The sequence below is a fragment of the Pavona decussata genome, unplaced genomic scaffold (assembly GCF_977016875.1).
Source record: "Pavona decussata unplaced genomic scaffold, jaPavDecu1.1 SCAFFOLD_40, whole genome shotgun sequence".
Taxonomy (NCBI): Eukaryota; Metazoa; Cnidaria; class Anthozoa; order Scleractinia; family Agariciidae; genus Pavona; species Pavona decussata.
Window position 1 is genome coordinate 422,501 of NW_028145462.1, and position 11,195 is coordinate 433,695.

General features: G+C 37.8%; 1 protein-coding gene and 1 long non-coding RNA gene across 2 annotated transcripts in view; one reads left to right on the forward strand and one right to left on the reverse strand.

Moving 5' to 3' along the window:
• The window catches only part of LOC146483031 (uncharacterized), a 9,447-nt gene extending 4,308 nt beyond the window's left edge, over positions 1 to 5,139 (forward strand). Inside the window, exons 2-3 of the long non-coding RNA XR_014863973.1 lie at positions 995 to 4,624; positions 4,853 to 5,139. This is a non-coding gene — a long non-coding RNA (uncharacterized LOC146483031). The remainder of the gene's footprint in view (positions 1 to 994; positions 4,625 to 4,852) is intronic.
• A 1,335-nt stretch (positions 5,140 to 6,474) lies between these two features.
• Positions 6,475 to 8,247, reverse strand: LOC146483032 (uncharacterized). The gene has a single exon (XM_085106216.1). The coding sequence runs from the start codon at positions 8,245 to 8,247 to the stop codon at positions 6,592 to 6,594; it is 1,656 nt and encodes a 551-aa protein (XP_084962342.1). The 3' UTR covers positions 6,475 to 6,591.
• Between the last annotated feature and the right edge of the window lie 2,948 nt (positions 8,248 to 11,195).

Here is an 11,195-nt window from a genome sequence, read left to right on the forward strand (position 1 = left end):
AAATTGGTAGGAGTACCATTCAAGCTAAGGAAGAGAATGAAAAATTCACTCCCGTGGGTTCACGTTCTCTACAAAACCTTGAATTTGGTCATTTCACGTTGTTGTTTTGCAGAGGACGACAAAGAAATGTACCAAAATTTAAAACGCACATGCAGAGCGATTGTTTTTGCTCATTAATCTTTTTGTGTTGTGGCGTGTTTTCGTAAGATCCCTAATAGCATGGGGACACGTGCTTATTCCCGTGTTTCACGAAGTGCAACTTGAGAATTAGGGTCGACGCAGGTTCGACGTTTGCTACCACACTGGAATTAAGTCGACTCTTTGTCGAACCAATTTTTAATAAATTCGACGCGACTTAGATTCGACGTTTGCCCTAGGCCTTAGTCATGCTGATCAATTGGTGTTGAATAAAGACCGTTAAGGCTGGTTGAGACTGCTTGACTTTGCCATACCAAGAGGTGAAGATGATGGAAGTGAAATACTTAAAATTATACATAAATTTGAATTGGGGATGAAAGAATGCTGCTTAAAGGGGAAGTATTATGCAAATTTGCTGTCATTTCAAAAACCCAAAAATGTTTATCTGTCAGCAGAAACAAAGAAATAATTGTCAGTGTTGTTGTAAATAATTTTTATCACCCCAGTGCAATAAAAATGTCGATTAGTGCCTCTGGCCAGAGACGGAGTAGGTTGGTATGGATTGAAACTTGAAAAATGTTAGGCTAATTTTTTTCAAGTTCTTGTATTTTTTGTTTCCAAAATGTGCTAGAACAGATAACAAGTTGTTCCTTTCAAGAATTGAGTTGATTTTTTTTCCTCTTGTCATTCTAGAATTATTTGGCAGCTGATTGAAGGTCTTAATTCATCATTTTTAACAAAAGATATCAAAAACGCCATGATACTTCCCCTTTAAGATGCAGACATTACTGCAATGGCTTGCAGTTCAGGTGTATCGCTTCCAAATTTTTCGTATTTATTTACTTTTGTGTTTTAGTGAATGGCAACAGTAAAATAGTGGAAGTGAAGAACAAAACTCCAGAGGAGATCGAAGAGTGGGTTGAAAGACTTAGGCATGAATCAGGAGTAAAAGTACAAAGGATAAGACAATTTTGGCACACAGAGAATCCTTCCATACAAGGAACATGGACACCATTCCTAAACAAGCCGCCATCACTGAGACGGTCAACTGTCAATGGATCTACGGCGCAAAGACAATCAAACAGTTGAATCTGTGTGGATGTAGCCAACATTGCAGACATTGGCGAGAAATTACCAAGTTTGGTCTTGTTCAACAAGGTGATTGTGGCACCTTTTTGCCTCCCCCACCCAAAACTCTTTTCCACTTATTACCTTGTAAAAAGCTAATGTTTTGAGAGGGTTGTTCAAGTGGGGAAAGATGTCGGCAGCAAAAACTGTAAAGTGGGCAGCTTATGCAGTCAAATGGGCCATTTGCGAGTTGCTAAGGACAAAACTTTTCATATAAAAATTAGTTTTGTTTGCATGTGAATGTAAAATAATTTCTAATTAAAGCAATGTATGATTAGCGTCACTTTCTTAATGAAGTTCAAAGCAAGTCAACAATGTCCTACCAGTATTTGTATAAAGCTGTAGCTTTAAAGAAACCACAGTGTCAACATGCATTCGGTGAATTTGTTGAGTCATGAAGAGTCTTTATGTAGTGATCATTTTCTTTATTCTCCTGAGCTGTATGCTTGATTAAGTAGATATTGTGGTGAGAAATAAGGTGCTGATCATTATTAAGATGTTTAGAAAGGTTTTAACACCCCTGGCAGACTAATTCATCTAAAGATGTCCCTGCAAGGGCAAGTAATTCATGGTACTTATGGTACCATATAGTCACCCACATAACCCTAACCCTCCATATAGTCACCCTCACCTTACCATGAATTACATGCCTCTGCAAGGAAATAAAATCCCTCTGGCTTTTAAAGGGTGGGGGGGGGGGGGGGGTGAATTTGCTTGAACATCTGAATAAAATGTAAAATATAAGAAACAATTGAATTTTTTTTGTTATTTCTTTTTGCATATTGTGTTCCATCAGTGATTGCGTGAACAAAAAAAAAATATTTGTTTCATCAAATCTTCATGTTGTTCTCATAAGAAAGTAGAAAAATAGAGTCCTTATCAATTTTTCTTCCCCCTGCTTTTGAGGCATTTAAAAGAATCAAATTTCTTTTCCGGTTGGGTACAATACAGCACAAGATGGGAGACTGGGGATAGTAGGGCTGTGATGTCAATACAGGAACACTTAGTATATCGCGTATTCAAACAACGAAAACAGACACACAGTGTCAATCAGTCTCTGTTTACCGTCTGTGTTTTACCATTTGAATACATGACATACTTAACCTTAAAAAAACTTGAAACTTTTTTTTTGCCAAATAATAACTGAAATAATTTAGTAAACTCAGACTCACCAATAACTTATCAGCTTTGCGCTCTAAAAGTGAAAACCTTATCTTAAAGGGGAAGCATCACGAAAATTTGATGTCATTTCAACACCAAAAATGTTTGTCTGACAACAGAAACAAAAAATAATTGTCAAATTTTGTTATAAATTATCACCCCAAAGTAATACAACTGTAGATTAGTGCCCCTGGCCAGAGACAGAGTAGGCTAATGTTTTTCAAGTTATCATATTTTTGTTTCCAAAATGCGCTAGAACAGAGGACGAGTTGTTCCTGTCAAGAATTAAGTTGATTTCTCTCCTCTCGTTGTTCCAGATTTATTTTGTAGCACAGTGAAGGTCTTAATTCAACATTTTTAACAAAAGAGGTAAAAAAAACCCCATGATACTTCTCCTCTAAAGGATCTTCTAATTTTCTATGTTTTACGACGGTGCCTACAATTAACGAAGTATTTTTACATACTTTGTGACTATGGGGAAAAAGCTTATCTTAGTATGGGCTAATGGAATCCAGAAAGATAATAATTTGGGGTAGTGGGGTATTTTTTTGTGAGATAATCAAGGCAATGCCCTGGCATGGCATCTGTTTCACTTCATGGCTTCTCAGTGAAGAAAAAAAAAACTGCGGGTGTCTATATTAACCTTGCTTCACTCATGTGGTTCTAACTTTACAGTCTGTGCATGAAATGTTGATGTGTCATAGTTCAGATGTTATTGAACACAAGTGTAGCCGCTGGGATGAGACTGTTTCAGAAATCATTTACACTGTATTTCGGTAAAGACGGCGAGGAATCTTTTACACCCTACTACACAGCAGGTTGTCAGAGGAGCAGTCTATGAAGTTGACAGTAAAAAAAATATTTCAATCTTGAGAATAAAACTTGAAATTATTTATGTGAAAATAAAACCAGGAAAATAAAATGGGAATTTTTATGCCAAATAACTTCCCCTGTAATACTTCAAAACAAATATACCAGTAAACCGTTATTGTAACAACGAAAACTGTACAATTTACAAACTTGTATGAGTTGTTAAATTACACGATATAACCACGGTAGGTTTGCCAGAACTTCAATATTTATGTCAACTCAAACAAACACTACAGTTTTCCTAAACTCTCTTGAGTGCTGACATGACCTCCTCCTCGAGTAGTGTTGACTTAAGGCCAATATCAGTGTTCATTAGTATACACAGTGATAACACAAGATTATAAACCAGTAAATACACTTTAATAAAAGTTAATATTTCTGACCAGTGGTTTAATTACATCAATTTAAGAATCATTTTTGTTTCAACAGAAATGAGATCACGGTGGTCTCTAAATTCTTTCTAGCTCTTAAGAAAGCCACATTACTTAACTAAATGATTATCTTGCTACAAACTGTATTACAAGCACCCGTCACTAGTGATAACTGTATAAGTGAGTACGTTTTTGTGGAGAATAAAAATAAGAGTCCACAGATTATATTTAACAATTATCCCACAAACGCGCGTTGGATATGAGATGATAGATAGCCAACAAGGCGCTTGTGCTGAGTTGGCTATAATCATCTCATATCCAACAAGCATGAGTGGAATAATTGTTTTATTAAAAACAATCAAGAAATACTGCTAGATTCTGCTGATTTCGAATTGCAAGAATATTACTACAGGACAATTTAATGGTCTCTATTTCTTGGGCATGGTATAATGGCTCATATACCATGGCCCCTAAGCCAATCAAATTGCTCGAAATGCATTATACAATGATCCAGTTTTTAATAAAATACAAATTTTATATCAACTGCATGGACATGTATTTTGAAATCAAATCATTAACACCCAAGGATCTGATTCAATTGTCCCACAATGCAGGTATATTTTTATTATACAAATTGTCCTGGCCAAATAATGGAGGCCTTACTTTGGCCGATATGCAGACATGATTTTACTCCTATGCATTCTCTCTCCATTACAGTAGCGATGAAAAAGGACAAATCAACAAGTGTAAATCTTCAACATTGAACAGAGGAGGAGGGAGACATTATGTTAATGATCAACTTATGGGAAAGATGTTGACGTTGTCAAAGCAAAGTAAAATGGGAAACATTGCCAAAACAGTCAAGTGCCGCTAATGTCTTATTGGCCAGGATAATAGTTGCATGTGGAGCTGTCAATCTAGTCCTGGGAAACTTTTTCACTACTCATACCAATCTCGTACCCAGTGTCTTCAGGCTTTTTGGTCAGCGGGGCAACGCCGGGAAGACTCTGGGGACATCGAAAAAATTCAATTTTTTTGATTGGCTGTTCCGTAACGGTTGCCATTGTTTTACCGCAGAAATCCTGCGGTAATAAAATTCGATGTCCCCAGAGTCTTCCCGGCGTTGCCCCGCTGACCAAAAAGCCTGAAGACTCTGGGTACGAGATTGTACTCATACTTGTAAGCAGATGAAAACCAACTACAGTCGAACCTGTATATAACGGCCACCCTCGGGACTTGAGTAACTGGCCGCTTTATACAGGATCACTAAAAATACTCACTGGGCGTGGTCTAATGTCAATTTTAATGGCGTATCATACAAAAAGACTTCATGCAAGGAAACAATAGGACAATCAACACTCTTTCAAGTAATCAATACTTTAAACAAAGTTCAGTGCCAACTTGTAACTTAATGGTATAATATACGTAACATTGTGTAAAAGAACTATACAATAAATTGTCCTCTACTCTCCTACGGTATACAGTGCTCTATTTCTATGACTTACAGCTCACAACAAAATTTCTCATTCCGTCATTTCATAGTTGTTACGCTCAATGTTCAATGTCACATGGCTGAAGAACAAGTTAATTAAAGAGGAATTTCTTGCTAAAGAGTGAAGCATATTCAAAACAAACTTTTTTTAGCGTTCGTAGTATGTTACTGTACTTCAGCACATTGCGGACATCTGAAAAGCGTTAACCACTTTAAACGGCCGAGTATCAGCTTACAGTGGCTTTGTACATGTTATTTCTTTATAGTCATGCTGGATCGCACTTTAAACAATAAAATACCGCAAAAAATAACATATGGCTTAGTTTCCAGTCAAGGGTGGCCGCTTAATACAGGTAAAAATAACAAAGAAAGACAAACATAGGACTGCTACATGGTGGCCGCGGCCGCTTAATAGACGTGGCCGCCTAATACAGGTAACAAATACAGCGTTTGTATGAGCAAACGATTGGGACTTTGAAAAATGGCCACTAAATAGAGGGTGGCCGCTTAATACGGGGCCGTTATATACAGGTTCGACTGTATAATTTTAACAATCCTTCAAATTACTTAGTAAGGAAAATAATTTATCAGTTTCCATGAAAATAGTTTCTCAAAAATATAATCATTTATCAGGATCAAGATAGCTTAAAAAAAAAAAAGAGCTTTAAAAAATGAGAAATTCCGGCATCCTTTGCCATATAACAGGTAAAAAACATGGGCAGCTAATTAAAAGTTGTGCTCCTTGATTGGTTATTTTCAAGGCTCCTCGATGAGTTTAAAATAACAGCAACATTACTGCATAGTAGCAAAATAACTAACCGTTTTTAAAAAAAAACCCTTTGAACATCTACAACAATTAAGGCCAGGCAAACTGTATAAAATAAAAGGGTTCTAACTATAAACCTTAATTGCCATCTCACCATTCTGATAAGATTAATAACTGGATTACACTGAGTGTGAAGATGACTCGGGGAGCATTCTTTTAGGACTATGCTGTAATAGGAATACAAGGGGTAGATAGGAATAGGCAGAATTGCATTCTTTGCAGAAATAAATTCTGTGTATTCCTTTATTCCTGAACCATAATAAGAATAACCAGAATTGTTCTAAAAGAATACACCCTCAATATACCTACACTCTTTATGCTATTTTAAAACTTGTATATTTTCGTAAGTTTTCTTCATCACAAATGATATAATGATATTGAATTATACATTACAATTAAGCTCTAAGAAAAAACAAACAACAGTTAAAACATCAGTAAACGTGGTTACTGTTACGAGTCGAAAGCTAAGCAGTAATGGCTGTCTTCATAGTCACTTGATAATCCTGAATTGTCGCGAAGAAAAATGAGTTAATTGTTTTCAAGAAACTTCCTTCGTTTTAATTTTCACTGAAAAATTGTTGATTTGTGTTTCAGAGTCACTAACTCTAAAGAACAATTACCTTGCATTTAATTTTATAAAAATCTGTAACAACCACAGCAATGTGACCCTCCATGCTCACTGTAATCCCGGTTATAAAAAAATAATCATTCTCTTCAGTTACTACTATTTTCCTCACGAACTCACCATCTTTAGTGTATATTGCCACACACGGGTGCTCTGTTCCTCGTTCCCATCCAGCGACGACAACAAATTCACCAGATGGATGACATGCAATGCGCAACCAGTACTCATCTTCTTTGGTGTTAATGTTGAATTTACGCTGCTGTTTACCATCTTCGGTGAATATGAACACAGAGTAACCATTCAGTGTCATGATCTGGCCATCAGGTCCAGCAGTGATATCATCTGCATACTTCGATATCCCTTCTCCAAAGCTGCGTACATATCTCCCCTCATGCTCGTACACATGCACAGTCTCTCTTGTCAGTACCAGCACTTTGTTATTGGTGACTGCCAGTCTGCCCCAGCCCTCTCCCCTCACAGGAAACTTGTGTAGTAGGTCAGCGGTCTGACTGAACACTTTAACTTCCCACTCAGCCTCATACCATCCCAGCCTCACCAGTACAAAGATGTTGCTATTGTTCATATCAGTGGCGACATCAAAAACAGCTAAGACCGTCTCAGTGTCATTACGTTTAGGGTGAAATTGGAGAACAAACTTTCCGCTGGTGTCAAACACTTTCACATTTTCATCCGAATTGTCTGCTATAATAAACTGTCCATCTGCGTTTGTAGCGATACCCCGAGGAAACTTCAGCTTGTGCTTCTTTTCACCCTCCTGACCAAATGACCATGGTGTGACACAGCAGTGCTCCATACCTTGTTTCTGCAACACTTTAGAAACTCTTCCATCAAAGAGCGGATCCACTTTCTCTTCCCCGGTATCAACACAAGGCCAGTTGTTTGCGTACAGCGGGTTGTTGCTAAAACTGACCATCAGAATAACATCGTAGATGGTGCGATTCACATGACAAGTGGCGGAAATGATCGCCCTTCGTTCTTCTTTACTAAACCGAGCCCAGAAGCCTCCTTTAAGCTCGACAGTAAAACATTCCTTAACAGCTGACAGACTGTGTAGCTCTTCAATGCACACTCTACACGCTGCTAATGCGATCTCGGGATTGTCTACTCTCTCCAATATTGTCGACATTACTCGATATTGCATGGCCAGTACGCGATCAGACAATTCCAATGCTTCATTAGCGAATGCTTCTGTCGCTTTTCTGCGGGCATCTTTGAATCTGTCTTTTGCATCGGCAAGCGCCCTCGTAGCTGACTCATCCAGGTCAGTAAGCTCCACTCTTCTCATTCCTTTTGCCAGAGAAACTGCTTCAGCACTAGCTGTTCCAGCTGCTGCTTCTTCCTTTATCGTGCCGTGCTCCCTTCTGCGCCTCGCCTTACCAAACACTTCATACAGCAACTCGATTCCTTCTTTAAAGAAGCTGATACTTGCTAACAAATCTTTTCTTGCCAAGCCCTTCAACTGCGACTTGATATCGTCGATTTCACGCACGATCAAGCCACGGAATTTCTGATCTGTTACGTCGCCATCCTTCAACTTTTCTGCTGCTTTATCCAGTCCTTTATTCACGAGCAAGCCGATGGTGGCTTTAAACACAGCCGTTATTATTGAGGACATCACAGCTAAAGAGAAAGCCTAACAATGCTAACAGTTGTATTCTATGAGCGAACAGAGCTTGTTAATGATTAGCTTGTTTGTTGTGCAATTTCCGTTTTGTGAGTTCAGAAGATATAGGATCGTGTTGCAGTTCAGTTTTTCCGTCGTTTTCGAAATAGACAGACACATGTTTTTCAGAAAGAGTGAAAGAATCAAAGCGTTTATTTAAGGCACAGGAGAGGAGAAAGAGTTTTTACGTAATTCCATCAAGCCATTAAATTTATATATCAAGAAAGAAGGACTGGTCTGTTGGAGTTCTAGTAAATGCTTTCTCGTTCTTATCAACATTGGAGTTCAAGTTATCTCGAGCTCCGCCCGCTACAGTAAAAACTCTTCCTCACGCAACTCAGCTGTGTACGTAACTTACGTCTGGAAAAAAACAGTGGTTAGAAAAAATGAATTCAGACGATGACCTAGTCGATCTTCAAAGTGCTGAGGCCAGACCTTGAAAGGAAAGGAGTATCAAACACAATTGTATCAAGATCAAAGGTCGTCCGCGCAAAGGAATTGTGGTGTAAACAGCTAAACAAAATAGAAAATTGTCTCGCCGATTCAACCAATCCAGCTCAGCTGCAAAGCGAAAGAATGTGTTTAGAAACAAAAATGGACATCTTGATCGGAGCTCAAGAACGGCTCGATGAAGTATTAGACGACTTCGAAGTGAAACGTGTTGCGCAACAGAAATTTGAGATCTGGGAGCAAGAGTAAATCAAAGAATAACTTACCGTGCACCTTCACAGAAAAATTTTTTGAATTTCATTGTTTTAGATAAAAATAAATTTCCCAGTAGGTCCTTACAAACGAAAAAAGAATTTTCGAAAAAGAGTGAGTATTTGCCGAGAAATTGGGACGTAAGCGATTTTCACCGAAAGTTAAATTTTACTTTGATTGACAGCATATTGCTGCCTGTGTAACCACCCGTTGCGATATTTGCGCGAACGGTCTTTCCTCATTTCTCGCACTTCGAATATCCCTGTATTTAGTGGAAGAACTTGCGTTTGTTCTAGTACGACACTGACATAAAAGAAGACAAAAGCTTTAAGCTACACTTTAAAGCAGGTAAAGGTCTTAAAATCTTTCAGCGAAGCGAATATTTGGAGACGCGCTATGGCGTCATTTGACTACAACTACCAGAATCCTTCAGTTTTTTGTTTTCTCATGCTAATTAGAGCTATTGTTCTTTGCTCTCCAGTGGGATTACAAAATTTGAATTTGAAAAGGAAAACAAAATGAATTCTGGTAGTTGTAGTCAAATGACGCCATCGTGAGAATGGCCTATTCGCGAGTCCGTGAATCGTGAGCTTCCATTTTTGTGTCTACTGCGCTTGCGCAGAAGACACTAAGCTATCAAATCTTGAAAACTGAAGAAAAAGTTTGTTAAAATCAATAATCCGTAGGTAATCAATAAATTATCGCACTTCCAATCTCAGCCAATCACAAGTGAAAACAGAGCGATTAAATATGTCCGAACATAAATCCCTATAAACTCAAGTCATGGAACGAGGTTACTCAGTGCAGTCATTGTATGCTGTTCGGGAGTGCGGTGAAGACTTGTAGCAGTGGGGATATACGAAGCGTGTTTTGCTGAGGATAAGTTTTAGTTTTGTGATTTACTTTTTACGTAAAAATTTGGAGGAACAATTTAATGTTTTGGAGCGTTATTTACTTCGCTGGAGCGTTATTTACTTCGCAGAAGTTTAATCGGCCAATGAAATATTCATGAATCGTAACTGTGCTCTTCTAGCACCGAATGAAGCAACGCTGTCTGTTGTTCACAGAACCTTGAAGATGTTTAGAAATTCACAAAGCCACCCACCTTGTTCAAAAATAGACCCACTTCGGTAACAGATCGACCCACTTTGGTCTCAAACTCAAGGCACACTAGCTCAGTTACAAAAGCAGAACACAAATAAAATTCGGGAAGGAATGCGGGCAATTGTAAACAAATATCTTATCCTATCCACAAGAATAAATTGCACTTAAAGATATCTTTTTTCCTATATTCCTTTCCCAAACCTACTTTTTTCTCTGTACCTTGGGTTGTTTTCAAATCTATTGTCTTTTAGGTACCGTTTTTACCTTTCATATGTTCCCGATCTTTCCAAATGTGTAAAAGTTGCAGAGATTTTCAGTCAGAAAGGAATGCGAGCAATTGCAGTTTTACGCAACAGCAACACAAAATATGTCAACTTGATTTGCCACATATTAGTTTGCACATTACACAAGAGTAAATTGGCTTCAAGAAAACTGTTTCCATATATTCCTGTCCTAAATCTTCAATTTTCTTTAAGCCTTACAGAATGTGTTAAATACAAGTATCGTATGAAATTTATCGATGTTCTCGAGACTCTATGTGACAAAAGTCAACATATGGTGAGCTTGCACTTGACAAAGGGCGATGGAGGTCGTGATGTATCTGTTGCATACTTGCATCAAGTAGATCTTCATGATAATAATTGGAGGAAAACAGTGAGACAAAGACAAAGAGAGCAAAGAGACTACAAAGCGTATAAAAGTTGGAGCCGTGAACCATCTAGGATAAATTTGAAAAAAGATTTTAAACGCAATGAAGAAACGAATGATTCGAAGAACTCTAAAATTAACAATCAGGAATTTGTCTCCCCCTTCATCTAGACTAAGAAGCATAGCCGCTAACTATAAAACTTACTGTATTATGCATAAATACAGAAACGATAGTTTCTTCAGTAAGTTTTATTGTAAGCGTCGTAATATTAAGGTAGTCTCCTTGAGTACCGCAGCGAAAAACAAAGAAATCAAAAACAGTTCATTTGATAAGATTAGCTCCTCCGCACGAAAGATTTTAAAGATATATCCAATTATTTCTTACTCAAATTCCTTTTTTGGTCACAGAAAAAGTAAATTACATGTGTTATTAAGGTCAACACTAC

Coding starts and splice junctions, on each gene's coding strand:
- LOC146483032 (XM_085106216.1), bottom strand. CDS start 8,247: ATGTCCTCAATAATAACGGCTGTGTTTAAAGCCACCATCGGCTTGCTC.